This window comes from Corvus hawaiiensis, chromosome 1 (genome assembly GCF_020740725.1).
Source record: "Corvus hawaiiensis isolate bCorHaw1 chromosome 1, bCorHaw1.pri.cur, whole genome shotgun sequence".
Classification (NCBI taxonomy): Eukaryota; Metazoa; Chordata; class Aves; order Passeriformes; family Corvidae; genus Corvus; species Corvus hawaiiensis.
The window spans coordinates 90,019,202-90,041,868 of NC_063213.1; the positions used below are offsets into that span (position 1 = coordinate 90,019,202).

A 22,667-nucleotide genomic window follows, 5' to 3' on the forward strand; every position below is an offset into this window, starting at 1 on the left:
AGCTGTACCTATTACCAGTTGAGGGTATTTCTAGAAGATGAACTTGAGAAATGTTCACAGGAATAAAAGGTGACTTCTTTCCCATTTTACCCCAGTTTGTTGACTTAATGATTTATCTTTTTAATTCCTGCTTGAGCCAGACAAAATAACAACCGCTCACAGGTGAAAACCAAATAGATTTGGGAGAAAAAATCTAAATCTAAAATATTCCAGCTTCCTCTGTTTATTGAGAAGTCTCCAGAAATCATGACACAGGTCATTACTTCATGACTACATTAATAAGGCATAAGGACTGCAGTCCATATTTGAACTACACCACAATCCTACAAACACTGAACATGGTTCAAGGAAATCTTCATGACAGAAAATTCACTGCATTATGGAATAAATTCAATTAACTGTAATGCTGAAAAAAAAATTCCAATATTTAATTTTCTCATTAGAAACACCTGGCTCACTGATTTTCAGCCTTAACTTCCATCTCCCCTAATCTCTCGTCCAGAGAAGAGAAAGATTCTGCTGTATAGCTATACAGTGCCTTTATGCTTTTATTTTGGTTCAGTTGATCATGTCCCCTTGGATTTTAATTTCCCTAATGCTTATTGAAGTAATATCAGTTATAAAAGGCTATTTGTAAAACCAAGGTAAAGTAATTTAGTTGAGTTCTCCCTTGAGCTGGCAAAAAACTCTCAAAACACCACTTTTCTTCTAACAGGTCTGTACAGAGTCACTGGAGGCCCAGACCCACCACTTTTGAAGACAGTGGCAATGCTCTCATTGACTTCACAGAGACCAGCTCAGGACCTATGTGGTTGCAAACCTGTGGCCCTGTGGCCCTATCCAGATTCAGACCAAGGAATCCCACAGCTCAGGGACAGTGGATTTTACCTCACAAGGATACAAGGAGCCGCCAACTTGCTGATCTCTGATCTCTGGCAGAAACAGCAGGACATGGCTGATTGGCCACCCCTGCAAAAACTGTCTCATGAAACACCCACTAACATCAGATGCCAGGGGGAGTTTATGGCATAACACGGATGCCTCATGTAGAAAAACAAGATTTTTTTTTTTTTTTTATCACTTAAAGTGTTATTTTTTTACAGCTCTGGGCTGCCTAGATGACTAACTCTTCACAACTAAACTAAAACTATATCATAACATTGTTGCAGTAGCTTCTGAAATTTTAAAAGCCAAAGCTGATTGAAATGCTAAATCTACAAACCAAATCCCAGTCCCATAAGGAGATGGAGAGAGGTGATTAAAAAGCAAGCCAGTTGAAGATGAATGTTGATTTGGAGGTGAAAAAGCAGCAGATTTTGAATATGAAGTTACAAGGGTGCTCCGGCGTATATATGTAAAAGTATATATGTATATGCTATACCTTGTTCATGCTGACGTGCAGGGCTGGCCATGGTCCAACTACCTTCACACTCTCCGTTTCAATTTTCTTCAGATGAGAAGTTTCATCATAAAGAAGGGGAAGTCCTGAGCTCAGTTCTAAAAGGACGCCCAAAAGAAAGAAATTAAAAAACACAGTCTGAAGGGAGGCTACAGAAGAACTGCAGAGCAAGACACTCAACTGCATTTGAAGAGACAGCGGTCGGCAAAGCATCTTCTCTGTAAGACCCTCTAAAATGTTTCATAATTATGCCTTTCAGGTCATTTTGCCTTTTTCTATTTAGCAAACAATTCCTCCCCCTCCTCCTTCTCACCCACCCTTTCATTTCAGCAGAGCTTTTGCCAGCTTTGGGCTAGATATTTCTCTCCTTACCTCCCCCCTGCCTCTAGCCCATCTATATTCTAAAACTTAGTTGACACCAGAGGGATTATTTATGCAGCCAAGGTGCCACTCTCAAAACATGTGATGTGTAAAGAGATCAGAGTATAGCTTTTGGCTTCTCTCAGACATCTTTATTTATATGCCAGCCTCTTTAAGACTGTTGTCAGGAATTTGTTGTGCTTTGTCAACAGAGATTTTGAGCAAGCCACTGACACAGAAAGACAAGGAAAAATACTTCTTACGATAGTCCTGAAAGGTTTCTGTCAACATCTTGGGGATAGTGTGGCATATATATGCATATTTGCAAGTACTCATCATGTGATGATTTTACTAATCTCTGTGTTCTCCTGTACTTCTTTTTGCCATGGATTCTAGATAATAACAGATGGGAACAATCCAGTTCTCTGGAGTCTGATTCAAAGCCTACTGAAATCAATAAAAACCTTGCACTGACTGCAGTTTGGTTTGGAACAGGTTCTTAAGCTGTCCTAAGAATATTAAATATTACTCACTCAAGATCTAATTCTACAGCTGTTTAAATATACATTAAGGGCTTTGCTGACTAGAGAAAAATTGCTAAAACCAGCTTATAGGGATATAAGCAAAAAGCTGGTTTTGGCTTTAGAGAAACATTATCACACCCTGAGGTAATAATGTCCTAGAAAGGGTTACAATACCAGCATTGACCTCCTCTTGGTGGTCTTTCATCACAAGTTAGTGTTGCCAGAGTTCAGCATTTCTCACATCACAGCTGCTTCTGTGGATATGAGACTGTGAAACTGCCTGATACTCTGGGAATAAATTACCACAGCCATAAAGTAAGACATGATGATAGGGTTTTGGTTTTTTTCTGAAGAAACACAGTCATTCTATTTTCCTCCTAAGAAAGAAAATGAAAGGGGGAAAGTGCCTTATTTAAATTACTCAAGTTTGCTATTATTTCAAACTGATTTTTAAGGTGGGGGGGTTTGGGCTTTTTTTAAAGGGAGAGCTCTGGAAGACAAGCAGGCCAGTTTAGCCTTTTAACTCAATCTCAAACAAAAGAAAAGGCAAAAACCTGAAGTCCTACAAAAGGCATACGTTTCCTGAGTCAGCATGAAGTCTTGGCAAACCCAGGCTTTCATTCCAAGAAAGGATCTGGCAGCACTGTGGTTTTTCAAAGTGATGTTTTCAACCTGAAACTCAGTCTGTGTTAGACCATTCTCTGCTCAGGGTTATGCAAGGTCTTTTGCAGCAAGCGGTTCAGGAATAAAGGATGCCTTCTTTAGAAGTGATAACCTGCAAGCTCAGCCCAGAGTTCAAGAGACAACCTGGGTCCCCTCTTCCCATTCCTCATTTTCTGTCATAAAAATTCTGTGAGCTGCACTGCGTCCATGTTGGCATCTGCTCTCAGTGATAGCCCCAGCTGCTGCCGGTGAATCTGCTCGTGTGCACCTGGTAATCCATGCACGATGTTGCCATGCCAATTAGGCTCAGCAAGAGGCTCACCCTCTCGTCCCTGTAAGGCCAGCTGCTGTTGCATACAGTGGGACTGGGGCTCTGGAATATGCTGGGGGAAGATGTGCTGCACCACAAGATGTGATGTGTATATTTTAGCTTTGAGGTGAAGAGTAGCATTGCGAGTACAGTAATCAGGCTGAGCGCAGGAAAACAACATCTTCTGCTGAGCTGCCTTCATAAACACACTCGTCAGATTTGTTTCACTGGATTTCACTTCCTCCAGTAATTGAAGTAGACAAATTACTTGGAATGTGAAAAATCAGGCAGGTCTGGCCTGGGTTTGTTGTCTGTTTGTTTCTGTAACAAAGTCCTGGGCTGTGTTTGCTGGGAAACGTTCACAGGTGTTTAAAGGGAACCTTGGCTGGGCATACTGTTGTTTGTCTCTCTCCTTCCCATGTCCTGCTAACTGCACTGGAATTTTGGCATTTCTCAGAATAGATGTAAGTGGAAGAAAGGCAGATGCTTTCTCCCTCTCTCAGCCTGATGGCGGGTACATATCAGTGGGTCACTCCATGTTCCACTTTAGATGAATTTAAAACCATCTCAGAGCTCAGTGATGACTCCAGCCCATAGCAACTGGAACAAGTCACAAAACACCTGCGGTCCCATGGAAAAGCACAAGGTAGGTGGAGTGCTGGTGTCACCTCTGTCAGCCTTATGAGGAAGTTTCTGCTACGATAGTATATTCCCCCCATGAGACCTTTTTGCTCTTCAGGCATTTCCACTTGAGATATTTTGGTCACAAGCACCCTCTTTCCTGAGAGTGTCCCCAGTTTAGTGACCACTTACTTCCTAGAAACACTTTCCCAGCACTGGCCTTTCCACACAGCCTGGAGCCAGACATCAGTCCCCCATGTCCTCACGTTCCTGAGGCAGACTGCTGATAGTGTCTCTGCTCTGCCTGATTTTTTCTTGTCCCACACACTGCGCCATGTGTGCTGTCCCCGATAACCAGCCAATGGCCAGCATGCTCCTAACCATTTCAGTACATGCACTGCCAACCTTTCCCACAGGCTCTCTACAAGAGTTTTCTTGCAGCTGAAATAGCCTGAGCAGCATTTTAATGAAACCATTAAAAACAAACCAAACCAAGTCCCCTGCGCACCAACCTTGAAAAGGCACTTAGACCTGTCACCCCAAGCTGCAAATGAATAAGTCTGATTCTGTTTTAAGGGAAGTGCTCCTGCCCAGACCACCACTGTTCTCACAGCATAAACATGCCAGATGTAACCATGGATTGGTTTCTTAAGGGAAATCAGCTTTGCACCTCCACCTGGATGCACAGGTGCCACAGGGGATCAGTGATAGGTTGTAGCGGGGCAGCACAGCAGCATTAAGACACTCAGCACAAGGCATGCACAGTTGCCTAAAAAGCCCAGGTGGGAGCAGTCAGCATGGCTGCACCACAGCCTCCCCTCCAAGGTGTCCCATCCCTTTCCACTCCCTTAGAGAAACTGGGAATTGGCATTTGGTGCTGCTAGCACTGTGCAGGAACCAGCACTGATTATCTTCTCCTGCATCAAATAGTTAGTGTGGACCAGCTTTCAGCAGACAAAGTGAAGAGAAAGGTAAATTGTCTCCAGGAACAGGTGCCATACACACCTCGGCTGCTGAAGTCCCCTCCAGAGCATGGCAGCTGCCAGACAGGCCAGAGAGGCTGCTCCCCACCAGCAGGGAGAGGTTTTGGGGGAGAGGGCTCACCCTTCCCTTGCCTGGGGGAGGACATGGAGCCCCCTGGGCCCCAGTGTCATGTCACAGGTAACGCTCACTGGGCACAAAGAGAACTGCTCCTGATGTTTGCCCTTGTGCTCTTCTAGGCTTTTTCTAAGGTTATTTCTGCAATAAGGAGAAGCAGGAAAGCTGTGGGACCTGAGAGGAGACAGAGTGCTGGAATAAACGCCCTGTGCTGTGTGGTTTTGCTGTTTCTTTAATTACCTCCTGTCCTGCAGGTGGGCCCATGGCAGGGCTGTGGGGAGCCAGAGTCCAGCAGCACTGCTGAGGCTGAAGCTGGGGCCCCGGGAGTCTGACATGGAGCTGTGGGCTGGATGGGGGGAGCCCCGAGGAGGGGATGGGGGAAGCAGGGCCAGCAGTGCCCTCTGGGTCGGGACATTCAGCAGCAGCATAGCTGGCTCTGAATGAATTTCCGGACATGCTTCAGCTCTCATTTGGGAAAGGAAAATACGGGCTGGCACACCCCCCAGAAAGGTCACCGCCTCCCACCACGCCAGGCTGACAGCCGAGCGAGGTGTTCCAGCACAGCCTTGCCAGCCTCGCCCACCACCCGTGCCCAGCCGGCATCCAGGGCGGCCCTGCGACCGAGCGGCCGAGGCCCAGCAGCCCCGGGCCGGGTGAGCTGCCGGCAGCCCCACAGCAGCACGGGCTGCACGCCCCTCCTCGATGGTGCCGGCGGCTGCAGAGCAGGGCCCAGATGCAAAGACCTGCCAGTGGCACAGGAGCGTCCAGCGGCCTGCTCTGAGCCTATATGGCTGTGCCAGGCAGGGGGTGGCCACGCTCCATGTCAGCCCCATGTGCTTCCCAGCATGAATGTAGGCTGGAGTGCAGTGTACAGTCAGTGGAAAACAACACATCTTCTGGAGGTCGCTCCTAAGGGAGTAGCTTCATTAAAAGCCCCAGCAAGTAAGTCACATTGCTGCTTAGGATTCCTTCCCTAAATGTCTACAATGCCTTGCATTTTATTTCTTTAGCTTCTCTCTGAAAAACTATCTCAAATCTCTTGGGAAAGAAAATTAAAGAAAGTGTTTCTGAGCTTCTGAAACAAAGTCTGATTAAAGTGCTTGTCCAGGTGGGTGCCTGTGCAATACTGCTGAGGTGAGACAGCCTACAGTCAAGGTCACCCAGTACAGTCCAAGACCCTGGTTTCAGGAATTTGAAAATTGACAGATTAACTGACCTGGGTGAAAGTTTCCATAATGGATAGCTATCTCAGAGTGATTTACAGTTATGAAGGCAGAAACTGGGCAAGGGAAAAACTCATCGTTTCCTAGAGACAAGGAATATAATAGATCAGATCTTGTTTTGCCCATCATCTGACATTCTTACACAGCTTCAGCATCTGACACACTGCGGAGTGCAGACATTGTAAATCTGGAGAGCAGGAAGTAGGACTGCTCAATGACAGGGATGTTTCTCTTCTAGTTCCTATGTAAACCTATAAATACTTAGCCAAGCTCCATCCCCTTAAAAATACCTGTACACATTCAGCAGCAGAGACTTCCACCCAAACTCCCCAAGACCGCATCAGGAGTGGACGGGATTCTCCCCTCTTTGCTTTCTACAAGCCAAGAATTTCTCCACTAAGAAAGCAAGCATATTCCAGTCTTGGTAGGTAAATCTTGTAATTGCTCCCATTACCCAAACTAAAAGCAAGATGCTGTATGTCCAGTGCTCCAAAATTTCTGCTGCCTGTGCCCAGATGAAAACAAGATCCAAACAATGAGGGCTGAAGTCCAGCTGGGCAGATCAGCAAAAGGCAATAGCAGATGAGGGTAGGTTTGTGAAACTATACGAAGAGTAACAACGAAAAATAGACTGTGCCAAGTGGTTAGGGAGACAGATTCTGAGACTAATGGGGTATTTGTTCAGCTGTGGAACACCCATCTAACACCAAATCCCACAACCCTGTAGCAAAGCCAGGAAATTGCAAATCTTCTCTCATTTGCACATGCGACAAAGCTGGCAAATAATAACAGGAAGCACATTTTTCAAGGAGGAAAACTAAAATGCACACTGTTTTTCTTTCCTTTCCTTTGCCTCCTTGCCAGAGACAAACCTGCAAGCAGCACAGTTACTGAAATGACAATCACTGCAGTGGACTTACTGGTTGGATTTGGAACTGCAGAAACAATGTCCTTTGTCTCGGGAGCAAGGGCACCGTAATTAGCGTGGTGGTGGTGATGCCGATGGTGGTGGTGGTGCCTTGCAGCCATTTTTGTGGTATATGGAGTGCCACCATTCTCCTCAATGTTGAACGGGTGCAGATCGCTGTTGTTCAAGGGATAGCTACAAAATAAATTCAGTTCAAATTAGAGCAGTAAACAGTAGCACCAGTTGTACTTTTGGAGAGACAGAGTGAAAACTTTCTTGGGAAAAAATGCACAGCTTTTTTGTAAATAAAAATTTTAATGAGGTATATCCCAAATCTTTAGCGTTTTCTATCACTGTGAAGAAAAAGGATGCCTCTGCTTGTTGGTATGACTTTAAGATCAGAATTATTTTTGATTTTACACACTACACAATCTCTGCTAGAATCTTTGCTGGGATAGGAAAGTCATCAGGCAGAAAAGAGTAACTCCTTTAAAGTGAAATTGTCCAAAGAGCAGAGACCAAGGAACAGTCTCAGAGTAACACTACATTCCTGAGAATGTTCAGGTCTCTAAACTTATGGTGAAAAACAGGTATATGAAAAAATTCTGACTTGGGGAAAAAATGGAGAAATAAAACATTTTACAGGTAACAATATGCAAAATAACACTTGGCCAAAAAGGAATTGTACCTGTGCTGGTATAACTAGCTTGGGTTTTGGTGGGGTTTTTTTGCATGTGTTTAGTTAGGAGATTAACTATCAACAGTCTACAATATATGGCAAATGGGGACACATTGACATTTTAATTCATCATCTCTAACTCAGAGGTAACAAATGACACTGCTGCTTTTCTTCATTAGCTCTAACTGATGCTGTTTCAGTTTATTGTTTGAAATAATGATGAATTTCTAGAAACGCTATTTTCTCTCTATTCCAGCCACCAAAAAAGATTGAGATAACTCTACATAAATGCTGCAAAGGACTTGAATGTGCTTTCCTCAGAGGAGTGCTTAAAATTTTTATAAGGTTTTAACTTATTCTATAGTAGTGCATTAGACAGTAGTTGCAGTACATCAATTCATTTCAACTAAAGATGAATCCCCTGCCTATTTGAAATATGCTAAAGAAATTATATCTTCAGATGCATGGGTTTTCAGTTTTCTTTTGTTACTAACAGCAGCTGAAAACCTGACAATATGAAATGAAGGCAAACCGAATAATTAAAGGAACAATGAATAAATTATACCTAAGATACGTTCTAAGATATGTTCTCTGCAGATTACTTAGTGATTCAAAGCAAAATTAACCAGACATCTGCAAATAAACACATCTGTATCATTTCCAAAGTTATACTGAAACACACAGCTTGGTACATCACTAATAACCACTGTCTTCTGAGTAACAACTTCAGACAACATGAGGTTTCTGACTGGGTAATAATTGAATAATACTTTTATGCTGGTTACTTTTTGAAAGCAGAAGGCAGGGAGGGGAATGTTGTGTATATTAATCTCTGCAGGTTTCCAGCATGTAGCAACCACTGCCAATAAAGGCACTTCTGATGTGTTTTCTACCTTAAGGAAACAATACAAATAGGTGTCTGATCCACAGGGGACAGCTTTCGTGAGCTCAGATAATCCAGGACTGGTCTGTCTTTTCAAACTACACTATATCTTTACTGCTATAATCAAATCAAATCAAGCAAGTGCCTACAGGGGGAAAATGGTACAGGCTAATGAGATTGCACACTAATTGTAGCAGCTCTCCTGCACTTTCCCTTCAAGGGCCTTGGATTGGTGTGACTTTTTTTGACTGAGAGGATAGGTGGTTTTGTTCACATGGTTAAAACCCTGATGGGAAATAAGATCAGTTTGAGGCTGGAGCCTCAGCACATCTTTTTTTCCCCATCTGATTCAATTTTTTTCAAGACACAAAACCTACGTGCTTGGGAGTTTCTTTCATTTCACCCACTGGCAGCCTGGTTTAGAAGATTTTCAGTTGGTCTTTTCAAAATGAATCACACCAAATCCTTACACTGACTCCTCATACTGCTATGGGCCCAAGGTATCTTCCATGCTGAAATAGAAATAAGCTAAGCAACTGAATGAGACAACTGAATTGCCCTTTGGTATGAGGGCAAATATGCACCAAATTCTCTAGATGTATTTCTTGACTGTCCAGAGAGGAGAGTAAAATGTAAAATGTAAAAGGCAGGGAGACCATTACATCAAAGAAGTAACGAGCTAGCCCAGCAAAGCTGATGTTCAACTATGCACTGAAGTCCTTGAGGACAGCAGGTCACAAAGCTCCAGACAGGGTGTAACTACCGAGGCAGAGCACTCTGATGTGAAATCCCAAGCTGCTGGCCCATGTAAAAGCACGTGGTCATCTGCACTCTTCCAGAGCTGACAGCAACTGACAGATGTCGAGGCAAACTCATCTCAGGGTCAGCCAACTGTTGCACTTCCGATGCATGTGTGGTTGGGCATTTGCACGGATACCCTCACTACCAAGGAGTTACTGAACAATCAGAAACAACAGGTCTTGCAGCAGCCCCAGAGCCTGCCAACTAGAAAAGCTGACAGTACCCAAACAAAAATACCATGTAGTCCAAATTCCTTTTCTGTGTACTCTATTTTAGGGGCACATTGGACTGCAGTTTCTACAAGGTGGCATTTTTATTACCTCATATCACACCTGTTTTTCACTTTTGTGTTCTTACACTGTCCTAAATATAGAGACTCAACACTTTTCCACTCAATGCATCCTTTTGTCACTAACTTTGCTTTCTATTGCTTGCTTCTATCTGGCTTACCTGAATGGAAAACATGCTCATGTATCCTTCCCAATCCATTGATGTAAATAAATCACTACTTTCAGTGAACCAACTTTTTGACCATCTCCAAATGTATTCATACTCCTGACCTCCAGGAATTCATACTTGCTCCCCAGATATCAAGTAATGCTCTCAGACTATGTGCATTATGTGGACAGGTAGCAATTTTCATCCTTTCTCTTGCACCTGCCTTCTGGCCACCCTATGTATGCCAATATCATACCTTTGGTTTATTTTTTAATCATGAATTGGCTGTCCTGCAGGTTTCCTCTTTCTCTGCTGTTATTTACCTGCGTGGCTTTCTCAGCAAACTCCAGCTGTTTCCTATACAGACACCTCCTGTCCTTCAAGGAAAATGAGGCAGGGCGGTACAGGCAATTGTGCAAAGGAAGCAAACCTTTCTTCTTTGTCCCTCATTCAGGAAAAAGCACTCCTGAGGATTAGTTTCTGGAAGTTGAACCTTCAAAAAAGCCACTCAGTGTTCACAAGAAGGTTAGTACTGCCTTTAGCCTCAAATTCACATTAATTACCTCCTTCTGACCAAAAAGGCAGCACACTGAGGAAAAAGGCAAATAATGTGTATCTACTAATTTTCTTTCCTATTTTAAAATTTTTATTTACGTTACTAGTCCTCTGTCTCAATTTTACGCTCCTCACAGTTTACCCAAAAAGCTATTTTCAGTAGACATTCTTAGATTTCATGTGCTCCAGTCACCTACTGGACATCAAACCATGTCTCTAGTGTACAGTTCACACACACAACAGTGTTAAGAGGACATAGGAAAATGGGGAACAGAAAAGTCTTTGAAAGCCTTCAAAACCAATGGGACTGTGTTACCTGAACTGAACCTCCAACACCTTCACTAGCAGAAACTCCATGACCCTGCTGTACAATCGATTTCAGCATCTCAGCATGCCTACACTTATTTCTTTGTTTATTCTGTCTCCTTTACTGCAATTTAAGCCACTATTTCTTCTCCCATCCATCACGGACACAGTGAGAAGGTTATTTCTGTCTACAGAAGCCTGCGTTTTTGAAAATGGCCCTTTACATCTCCCCTCAGAGTCTGAAGAGCTCTGAATTCCTCAGTTGCCCCTCATGGGTCACACATTCCCTACAGCTCTGAAACATCTTGCCATGCCTGTCCACCCAACTGCCCCCTGCTCTGCTTCAACATGTGGTGTTCAGAACTGGACAACCCGCTCCAGCTGAGGCCTGGAAGAGGAAGGGTTGTCTCCCATGTCCTACAGGATCTACTCCTGTTTATACACTGGAACATGACATCTTTTTCTATATATTGGGATTGTTGACTCATATTTAACTTATGATCCTCAAGAACATCAGATCCTTTCCTAAACTGGCCAGGTTTCCAGCCCCACAACCTCAGCTGTGAGGCATGTTACTCCTACCTAGCACAAACATTCCTCCTGAGCTGCACCCTAATCTTTCTGATGTGCTAAGATCAATACCTGATCAGGACTTTTCTCTCATCCATTACAGGCCTGGTATGGAAGGACTCCCATTTTTGGTGAGTGACAAGGGGTTTTGTAAAAAACGTAATTGCCTTTCCATGCCATCCTCCCAGCTGCCATCCTCAGTCTCATGTAGAACACAACTGTGTAGCCCTGCAGAAACGTCTTGCACCTGTGTCCCAGGGCAGGCTTACTCCTGCACCCTGACCATGCCCCTCTTTCCCCACTCTTCCTCTAGGCATCTCCCACCTGTCTGAAGTTACACTTGGAGAGCAAATGGTGGGGCTTTCTTCTCTCCTCTCCATGGGGAGGCTGGAGGGGCAATAGCAGAAAGCAGGCTCAAACAATCATGCCTCACGGATGACTCTAAGAGTTTAGACCTTCCCTACGATAGTTGAACAGTGCTTTAAAAAAATCCCAGGCTTCTAGGTCTGGTTGTGATAAGTAACCTTCAACAATTGCCACAGCCACCTCTATTTGCTTTGAACATTCCTCCTGCACCAAACCACTGCAATTTTCCAGTATTTAAAAGTCCTCAAACTTTCCACAAACATCTTCACAACCACTCTTGATCCTCCCCCATCTGTAGCTCAGAGCAAGCCTGGTGGTGATTTGCACAGGTTTTGGCAGCAAAGATTCACACTGCTGGCTGTGTACTGAATGTGCTGGGAGATGTATCACCCATTGCCATATCACTACAATACCTTCTCCAGCATCAAAATGGGCTTCAGACGTGCTCCCAAATGGCAGCCAGGGGAAGTGCTGCAGTGCCTGTTACCATATGTGTATTAATGTGTATGTAATGAAAGCAGCCATTGCCTGTGACACTTCAGTGTGGCAGCCGGGGAGAAGAGACTTAACAGCCGTGCTAAGCCAAACATTCATTTTTGGGTTTATTATCTCCCTTTATTGGGAGGAAGGAGGGTAGACTTTAGGTTAATTCCCTGCCCATGCTTCAAAAGCAGTTAAAAAAACCCCAACAAACCAAATAAACCACAATGAACTTTTAGCCAAACTTCCATTAATCATATTTAGAATCTCACATACCACTTGTTTCGCTAAAGCATGGCAAGTGGCACAGAGAGAGAAGGAATTTTACATTCTCTGAAAATGTCCCTGTGAAGAGGAAAGAAGAGGAAATGAGGGGATAGGAAGAAGGCAGTACGTGTGAGTATCACTTAATGGCCAGGACTATTGGACTGAAGCAGAAGACTTGACCCAGCATTACATGAGAAGGGAACACAGACCACAGCAGGATGACTGCAATAACAGAGAAAGGGTGAACTTTTATTTTGCAGCCAAGGACTGGGACATGTAAAAGCAATGAGTATTCCTAAGTAAAGGAAGACTGGGATCACTAAAACCAAACCTATGTCAGTTTTTTTTCCTGCACCATGTAACCAAGATCTCTTTGCTGGCCAGAATTGGCTTCCTGAGCTGTGTGAAGTGTAACTAAAGCTAACAGTACGGTTACACTTCCATGCTCAGCTCTGACATCAGGAAAACACAGTTGGCCCATTTGCTTCCTTCAGGGAAGGCATGGAAAACTGTGTTGCAGAAATCTTTCCCTGCTGCCAGGGATGATCCACAGTCCCCATCCAATCCTAGGGACACCTCAGAAAGCAGAGCAGGCAGCCAGCAGCCTTTTCCCAGAAAACCTTGTAATTAAAGAGAAAAAGATAATGGGGAAAAAATACATTAAGAAATGGTGTCAGAAGCCCGTTGTAGGATACAAGATGCTGAACTAAGTTTTGAAGCAAGAGTAATCTGGAATTCTCCAAAAGAAGAATAAAGCCCGCAGCAAAGCATGTTCTAATAAAATACCAAGGAACAAATCTTGACCCGATAAAGACATTGTCCTCATAGATTCCACCCTATCTGCATAAAGATCATTAAAAAAATACTGTCTTGCAAAACTGTCATGCAAAATATGCCCACTGGGGAACTAAGCTTGCTTTTTTTCATTTACAAATGGTTTTAATTAACAGTAACAATAGCTAATGATATTTAATCACCTGTCAAAAAAATTCATTGTCCCAGATGTCCTTGTAGATGAGAAAACTCTGAAAAGCAGAGATAAAATTTTCTAAGACCAACAAGATCCTCCCTCAAGTCTGCTGCCTTCCCCTTTCAGACAGAGGCAATGTATTCCTGTCCTTAGGAAATAAAACAGCTTGGGGTGCCTAATCTAAGCAAGCTAGCTCAGGTTAAAACAGGAGCAAAACTAAGCAAGGAACTGAAGCCTCTGAAGCAGCCTGCAGCTAATCTTGGATTGTTAGCCATGGTACAGCTTTTCCCACCACTTAACCCATTAAATAACTCAGGTCCTGTGAGCTAAGCACATTCCTGTCTCATCTCTACTGTGCTTAGTATCACATTGCTGCCAAAGGTTGCAGAGAGAAGCAGGCACAGGCCTGAGGCTTAGTTAAAAGAGAAGAACATGAGAAATCACAGGATGTGACAGAAGAAGTTGCTGGACATAAAAGATGAAGGCAGAAGCAGCTAAAAATGTTATAAAGGATGTCCAGAGGATTGCTGGAATTCACAGGTACTTATGGTAGGGCTCCATGAGCAATGGCCGAACATCACAGAGCTCTGAAGGGGGAGTATCAGGGTCTCTTGGGTGAGAACAATGTGACAAGATCAGCACTGTCTAGGAAACTGTATCAGTAACTCTGTAAGGCCCAAACTACAGAGACAGCCTTGGGAAATTTGAGTATGGATTTAGCAAAACCGGGAGCAATGCAGGGAAAAAGCAGGAGTAACTGCAAGGAGACAAGAGAAAGGCAAGAGGAGGATTCATGTGCATCAGGATGCACGTGAGAAAGGTGAGAAAAGTGACCAGCCCCACCTAAGCAAACTGCTGGTCAGTCAGCTTGGCTGGTCAAGCTCCGATCACCACAGTCCAGGGCATCTCCTCAATTGCAGTCCTGTTTTCTGTGGAGGTGTATGCATCGAGGATGGAGCTCTGTGTGCTGCCCCATATTTGTGAGCTGCTGTTTGTGTATGCAGGTGCTGCTCAAGGTGCTGCCCTTCAGCTCCTGTGCTTGGCAAGGCTGGCTCCAGAGTGGGTGCTCTGTGAGCATTTGCATCTCTGGAACGAAGGCTCAGCATCTCATCCTGGGCCGTGAAGCCAGGAATTACAGCAGCCTTGCATCTAGCAGATTAGAAAGGTGTAATCCCTTTAGCCTTGAAGCCAATCCATGGGATTTGGCTTCCCTTAACAATATGCTCCCATCTTACAAAATCTCCTTTCTGTCTCTGTCCTTACTAAGATGAAATTCCTTGGGAAAAAAAACTTGTTTTAAAAGAAATTAATCAAACTGTGTAATTTTCATGCTTCTAAATTATTCTGATTATGAATGCTGCTATTGCTTTACAAAAAAATATGCTGTCTTGTGAATTTTCAGTAATTTGCCATAACTTTAAAGGCCAGTGTGAACACGACCGACTCCATTGCCACACAAATGACTTCTTTTTAGGTTATAGATTTTTGCCCTTTTAAAAGACAGTACTAACAGGTAAAAGTAGTACAAAATCAATCATTTAGCACAGCAAGGGCTCTCTTAATTACAAACTTTCAACCTCTGCCCTATCTCTGGGCAGGTTCTCACTTCAATACTTGGGCAACTCATCTGACTTACAGCAGGAAACTGTTCATTTTACCTTTAAAGCCATTTTCACAGATTTTTTTTTTTTTTAAGTCAGAAATTGAGAATGAGACACACACATTAAATGCAACCATTGAAACTGAAAATGAATAGTAACAAACAAAGGCCTCCTGGGCTCAAAATTTTGATACAGAAGCAGCATCCAATTTTACATTCAAGTTCCTTGAAGTTTGCTTCAAATCAGCCTTGCTACTGATTCAGAGAGCCCCAGGTGCTGAAGACACAGATACTGAAATCACAAAGCTTCCTTGCCTCTTTTATTCCTCTTCTCCATTCTCAGAGTTTCTAGCAGAATCCACTGCTTTTCATTTTCTAGTTCCTTTCTTTTGCACATAACACTGTAAACCTCTGCTTCTCCTAAACCCTCTACTTTGAGCTTTTTGTCTCCCTGGCCCATTTTTTTCTGAGCTCTTCCTTCCTGTTTGACTTCTGTATTCTTACTGATGAGAAAGACTCAGCTTGGAGGCACCATGATGCTGGCTCTGCTGCTTGCCATCAAGGCCTTAATCTTCAGGGCCTTGGGCCCTGGAGATGAAAAGAAACAGCCACTCTGTCATCTGTTTAGGTACTGAGTTCATTACTATGCAATTACACAATTTAGAGAGCACTGGAGATTCATTAATGATTTGTATTTCTACTTCTCTAAGGAAGACAAAATTGCAGAAATTGGTAATGGCAGGTAAACTACTGTGATTATAACTCCAGCACAGAATGTTATGGGTTTAGGGAGGAAAAAGTAACTTATAAAGAATTAGCTTCTTATCCGGAGTTTAATTGCATTAGATCAGTACTTCCTACTTCTAATTAGGTGTGGCTACTTCTTTCATTTTTGTTGTCACTCGGAAAGTAGAAGATGTTTTTCATTGCCTTCATTAAAAAAAAAAAAAAAAAGAAATAGTGTTTTTTATAATCCATCAACATAAGACATTGGTAAGCCAGGAATTACAGGTTTTCAAAACTGTTCCTGTATGAAACATCTGCTGTTGTGTAATTCAAAACACCATCTTTCATATGATGAGCTGCAGATTTTGCTGCTTGATTGTTTTAAAGGTCATACTACTAGTGCTATGAAAGGAAAAGGAAGAGGAAAGGGAAGAAGAAAAGAAAGAGGAAGATGAAAATGGAAAAGAAAAAAAAATCAAGCACATTACAAATTCAAAAGATAGTACATTCATGGTAGAAATATAATTGTGGTGGCAATTTGAAAACAGAACCCTAGGGGCACTTTCACTGGTTCCCATAGCCTCACCTCAACATTTGTCTTAGTTTTAAACTGGCAGATTCGTCAGTTCTGAGAGGGTGTGATGATTGAGGCAGTCATCATGAATGCTTCTTCTGTTAGCGACTAGATTTCTCCTGAAGAGATACAGGCAACAGATCATGGAAGACCTGGTGCCCCCAAACCCAAAGGAGCATCCCACAGTCATTAGAAAGCTGTTATGCAAAAACCACATAACAAAGTAGTAACATTGGATCAGGCTGGTGGAACTTCTTCTCTCCACCAATCTGTGTGCCAAGTCTGCCAAGATTCTAACTGAAAGGGAAAAAAAATCACCATCTTTAGGAAAGCTGGATGGAAGATAGAGATTTTTAAAAAAAAAAAAATCTTTTCTTCCTGTTCAAAACCAAGTATATCACATGCAGAAATTAAAAGCGATACACAAGTTATTACTGACATGCTTGTATTTTCTGTAGCAAGATACTCATATCTGCAGGGGACAGTGCACGGGGAGGCCTGACGTGAACTTTACAATTAAATTCAGATTAACACTTGTGAAATAGGCTCTTAGAAAGTTGTTTTGCTTTAAAGTACAGTCATGAAACAGTCATTACTAAGTGCTTGAGAGCAGCATTTAGTCTGCAGCTTTATTACTGGAAATGATTCATATCAATGGAAGAACTCCAACTGAATTATCTGTTGGGGTTTTTTTTTGTTTGTTTGTTGTGGGTTATTTTGGTGATTCAGTGGCAATAAGAGCAACAGCATGTACACTGAGGAAGGGAAACTTTGGCCAGTCACTTCAAGGTTCATCAGTATGTAGAAAACAAGGGAAGCCGAACAAGGTCTTCGTGATCACCACACACTGCTTTGCCATGTACTGCAGGAGGCAGACAGAAAAGTATGGCCCACCTCTTTACATGTTTTTGTCTGATCTGATTTGACCAAGATTGTTTTTTTCCAAAAGCTGCATCTTTCTACGTGCCTGCTAAGGAAGGACTGATTTTCCTGCAGGCTCTTTGACACTGAAACGTGGGAGCAGAAAAGTACTGTGAATTTCCAAGCGTGTGCAGTTTGACTGTAATGTAGGAAAAAGTATTTATTCTGAAACAGTTCAAAATCTCCATCCTCACAATGTAGCACAGGTTTGGGTACGGTGCAGAGAGTTAGTGCAAGCTGGTTCTCGAGGTTTCATGGCTAGCACATGAAACCTCTATCTTAACAAAGAAGCCAGGGTCCTGGTAGATCAGTGCCCTTTCAAAGCACAACACACAGAGGCTGAGGTCAACTAAAAAAACCACATTTCCTAATTTATGTCCATTAATACTGGTCTGTAGCAGCTCTGGCTCCAGCAGTCTCTTTAGCTGCTATTAGGAAAGCTGCAATGACAGCATTCCCCATACAGGGCTGTTTTCCTTGGTTCTCTGCTGCAGAGTAATAGGAAAACCACTCATTGCCAACAGTCTTTCCAGATATCTGGCGTGTCAGGTTAGATGGATGTGCATCAAAACTTCTCTCCTTTGAGACAGGTAGAAGAAGCCTGCCTGCTTGATACACAAACTGAAAAGATTCCTCCTCTGAAAGAGTTGATTGCAGTGCTGAACTGTCTTTCTCCTCTCTCTCAGAGAGCCCTATCTCGCCAACTTTGATGCCTGAGAAGGAGGTGATATACTCGGTTTCATTTTTCCCCTGCTGCCTTTGATGTTCCCCTGCTCATTCCTTGCCAGCACCTGAAGTTCCATTTTCAAAATTACTTGCTCTGACACTCTTTCTCTTGCAGGTTGAAGAGACATCTTCTGCAGCGCTCATCCAGTGGAATAGAAAATCACAGTTTACATCACCAGGCCATAATATATGCTTTGTTGCCATCCACAGCGTGAGAAAAAAATCCTCCTCTTGGTCAGTTTGCATATGAGTTCAACGATAAATGCATGCAGAAGGACTTAATTCTTTCCTTTAAGCATACAAACCCCTGACTGCCAGCTTTAGAAATGCATTATAAAACCTGATCCCTTTGTTCACTTTGCCTGTGACTCACATCAGCTAGAGAAAAATAGCTGAAAATGAAAGTTTGAAGAAAAAGCCCACACTAAAACAATATATTGAAAATGACAACACTTTCAGTATTGTATTTCAGGTATCATATTTCAGTATTCAATATTAGTCATTCGTTTGCATGGCAGGGCCTGGCTGGGGCTGAAAAGTGATATATTTCAGCTGGTGTTACAGATGTGGTGTCACAGTGTCACCAGCTTTTCAATTCCCCCAGCAGTTCCTGGGGGAGAAGACATAGGATTACAGTTATTATAAGGTAATCCCCCTCCAAATCCAACTACACAGAGTGCAGAGCCAGGCTTGAGCCCTGCCAGGGAAGAACTGGTTTCCAGCTTTATTAAATACAGGAGGAAGGTGTGCAGAGAGATGATCAAAAGATACCCTCGGCCAGGTTGTATCAATTAATTCTCCAGCACATGGAAGAAGCAATTCCATGCTGGACTTCAGATGAGTGTAATTTCTCCACTGCCTATCACTACACTCACACTTCCCCTCCATCCCCCCCAGGCTGATGCAAGGATAGTGTTTATCACCTGTAATCAGATTACAGAAGTTTCCAAGTGTATGCTGGACTTGTAAAAAGAAGGTTTCACACAATGAACACACTTCAGAGCAGGGTGGAGAAAGTTTGCACATGCAGTTCAATGGGTACCCCTGAGAACATGTTTCATTTGGATTAAGAAGGTGGTACCTCCTTTAGGCAACTTTCAAAAGGTTTTTCTAAAAAAACCAAACTTCCCTGTGTATATTTAGAACACATTTAAAATGTGTTGACATAGAATGACTCTGTAACATGATCTTTGGTAAAAACGGTGCATTTCCTCATGAGGAGCTCCTAGTTAAAGTACCACAGGAGTGTATAGACACTCACATACCAGGGCCATCAAGTTCCTACATTGAGTTTGTGCCTATAAACTACCAGAGGATTCCTATAGCAGTACAAATTTAAGATGTAGTATTGATTTATATTGCCAGAGCTTTCCCAATAGTTTAAACAAAACTTGCTGCTATGTTTAACAACAGACTTAACCAAACATTTTCCACTTTTCTTCTCTCTCCCTTCCCTAATGTAATCTGGTTTCAGATGCAGTGTTTTGTGTTGCTTCAAACAAAAAATTGTAATCTTAGCATCACAAGACCTGTATTACTTGTTAAAAACAAACTGTTGTGAGTTACGTCTGTGCTACTTTTAGGAAAAAAAAATCCCAATGTGCTTTTTTATCTTTAAAGTAACTCTTTTATACAACCCTGTCCAGACAGAGACCACCCATATCCACCTTTGTTCAGGTGATGTAAGCTGCACAGGTCACAGCAGTGCTGGGGTCAGAGAGGACACAGGTAGATATGTTCCCTCTTCCCAAGTGCATCCTAGCCCATGTGCTACAAGAAGTCAACTACACCTATAGGAAGGAAGGACAGAGACATTGATGCCTTCTTACCTAGCTGATTGCTCCGTGACTTGGCTGGTTCAGATTTCTGCAGACAGCAGGGAGGATGAGGGATGAGCAAGTGAAAAGGGAGTGCAGAAGGTGTGGGCTCCTTCTCCAGAGAAGCAGAATGATAAGTGCTTCCCTCGAGGCGACACACACGAACTGCAGAACACACAAGGCCCACAGGTTGTTCTTCACCAATGTGCCTGAAGCATTTTAACACGTACAGGACCCAGTTAGGCCTTGTGCTGTCTTTTCTTGCAGTCTGTCAGGGAATGGATCCCTCCTTCAGTGCCCCTTCAGCAACAAACCAAACCACACATAACAACACAGGATGAGGTGGAACACTGGCAACAAACCACAGGGAAGCTGACAAGGTTGTATGACAAGAAAGATACTGTATTATGAATGTAGGTGTGTAAATAATAAAGCACCAATGCGAGTATTCAAAAAACCCTCCTCCAGAATGCTTCCAGAGCAGCAGCTAAACTAGATTTTTGTTCCAGTGGCTCCAACAAAGTTTCTCTTTCTTCCTTTCTTAAATAAAATGTTGCTGAAATAGAGGACGACTGGTCTGGGGAAACCAAAGTCAGCTTCTGTGATTACACACCTTAGATTTACTCTGGCATTTTCACATCTCAGTGCACAATTGCTTTATTGTCTTCCCCTCTCTACAGATTGTACTGGAAACTTCGATCCACCACAGCATTAGTAACTACGGGGGAAATCAGGTACAAGCATATATATACACACTCCCCCAAAATCTTTCAAAAATAAATAATGCATCATAACCAGATCAACAAGGTTGACATTTTTTATTTGTACTTAGCACATACAGGAAAGATCAAAACAAATAATAAAAGATAGCATTTGTAAACAAATGTATTTCACAAAAAGTTATAAACTACCAAATTTGCTCTGAAAAAATTCATTATAGCCATTTAGAAATGTGTATTTATCAAAATCAAGTTAAAAACTACTTCATTTTGAAAACATTCCAAATGAAGATTCATTCATTCCAACAACTTCAGAGACACCACAAATGTAAGGCCTAACAAATGCACGAGTGAAGATGGCACTGTGATTTTTGGTTTAAAGATAACAAAAAAGTCTGCAAGTGATCAAAATACCAGCCAGTCTCATTCAAAGTCCTAGGTCTGTAAAATATACATTCAACTTCGCAAATACCTAACTTTAAAAAAATAGAGCTATTCCACTGGAATGTCCCCTTTTTTTAATGTACTGATTATATGCTGTGTTTTTGAGCCCACTCAGAGAAAAGTTATCAGTAGGTAGTTTCATGTAATTAGCAAGTTCATTTCCATAATCACATTAAAAATAAGATGACAGCAGCACCCTTTTAGCAAGGATTAATTTTTAACATTCTTGCCTTTATAGCAGCAGGTATGGTTTTGGGGAATGCTATCAATATAATTAGTAAGTAAAAAAAAAATATACATACTCTGTGAAATTTATTACAGTGTTCTTTCCCTATACTTGTTGTCAAAGTTAGGTAAGCACCTCTATTTTTTCTGCAGAACACAAAAACTAGAAACAAATGACATCCAAACCTATGACTGCCTCAGTAGGCTCCCTTTGTTGGTGGCCCACAAGCCAATTTGATTGCCAGTATGAATACTGTTTTTTCCTCCCTGCAATCTCCTATTTGTATGCCAACTAAAAAACAAGGTTCTTAAACTTCATCTATTAATTTGACTCCAAATAAACAAGGTAATAAAAATAACTAAGGCACAAATGTCTGATCTTCAACAGCAGGCAGAGGGTCACAGACTTGGAACTTGGGTAGAATGTAAATCCCCAGAAAATTTCTGGTCTCGGGGCACTGAAAATTCTTACCAGAATTGAAAAAGGTTTTTCAAAAATTTTTTTTTTTTACAAAGATATGGAAAACACTTTTCCCAAGAATGTCCACGAACACTAAACAAGGATGGATGTACATACGAAGACACACACTTTATGCACAATACACTTTGAACATACTGCAGACAGACAAGGACCATGGAATGCAATGATGTCTAAGATGGCAGGTGAAATGAAGATGGCTCTTTTTCAGAGTGTCGTCATGAGTTTATCTTGGTACACCATGCTTTGGACTCCTCCTAAATTCTTCTGGTTCTGTTCCTGGATATACCGTAAATTGCTGTCCTCTCCACTTGTGGGGGGTTTCCAATAGGGCCTGTCATCGTGATAGGGTGGCCTGCACCATTTGCACAGTTATTGGTTAGTGAGGAATGGAAGTCAACTTAGGAGTGCTACACAGTAACATGAGCTCACCCCGCAAGTGCTAAGCATGCACACGGAGCTACAGCGCGGGAAGGAAATGGGGACAGACCTACAGCTCCGACGCAGAAGCCACTGAAACAACTGGGAATCTTTTAGCTGATTTCAAAAGGCTTTCAACCAGAGCTCAGTCATTAAAAACCCTCTCTGTTTTCAATGTTCTAGACAAGCGTAGTGCATCAATGCTCTGGAATCCCAGAGGGGTGGTGGGGAGGGAGGAGGAGGCTACAGGAAAACTAAATTTGTACAACAAACAAGTAAAACAGAACATATCATGCAAAACATTGAGCTCATGAAAGTACATCCTTAAAGTGCAAGGGGTTAAGAAAGGCAATCCTATTATGAATGAAAATTGCTCTTCTGTAGCTGCTGCCATTCCTTTGGCACTGGTGCAGTTAATTAACACTAAAGCAGCCTGTAATTTACACAGTTGCATTTTCTTAAGAACACCCCCAGTCTACAGTTAGTACAGGTAATTCTCTGAGACTTGAAGTACTACAAGGAAAATACCTTTTTCCTTACTTGTTCATTACTTATTGCTGCTTAGAGATATTAACTTCAACCATTCCTACAGTGTCC

The 22,667-nt window shown here is 42.5% G+C and overlaps 1 protein-coding gene and 1 long non-coding RNA gene across 7 annotated transcripts in view; one reads left to right on the forward strand and one right to left on the reverse strand.

Annotated features, from left to right (window-relative positions):
* EPB41L4B (erythrocyte membrane protein band 4.1 like 4B) overlaps window positions 1-22,667 on the reverse strand; it is a 170,019-nt gene that overhangs the window by 65,717 nt on the left and 81,635 nt on the right. For 4 of the 6 annotated variants that reach the window (XM_048313122.1, XM_048313127.1, XM_048313107.1 and 1 more), the window contains exons 16-17: window positions 7,119-7,300; window positions 1,382-1,509 (exon numbers count right to left, since the gene is read on the reverse strand). In XM_048313122.1, the coding sequence (XP_048169079.1) occupies window positions 1,382-1,509; window positions 7,119-7,300 (310 nt within the window). Of the gene's footprint in view, window positions 1-1,381; window positions 1,510-7,118; window positions 7,301-20,586; window positions 22,006-22,667 lie in introns of those variants that run through there. The other 2 variants (XM_048313113.1, XM_048313144.1) reach the window with 2 other exon arrangements.
* Window positions 1,430-20,982, forward strand: LOC125330218. The gene is made up of 2 exons (XR_007205426.1): window positions 1,430-1,619; window positions 18,083-20,982. It is a non-coding gene; the product is annotated as an uncharacterized LOC125330218 (long non-coding RNA).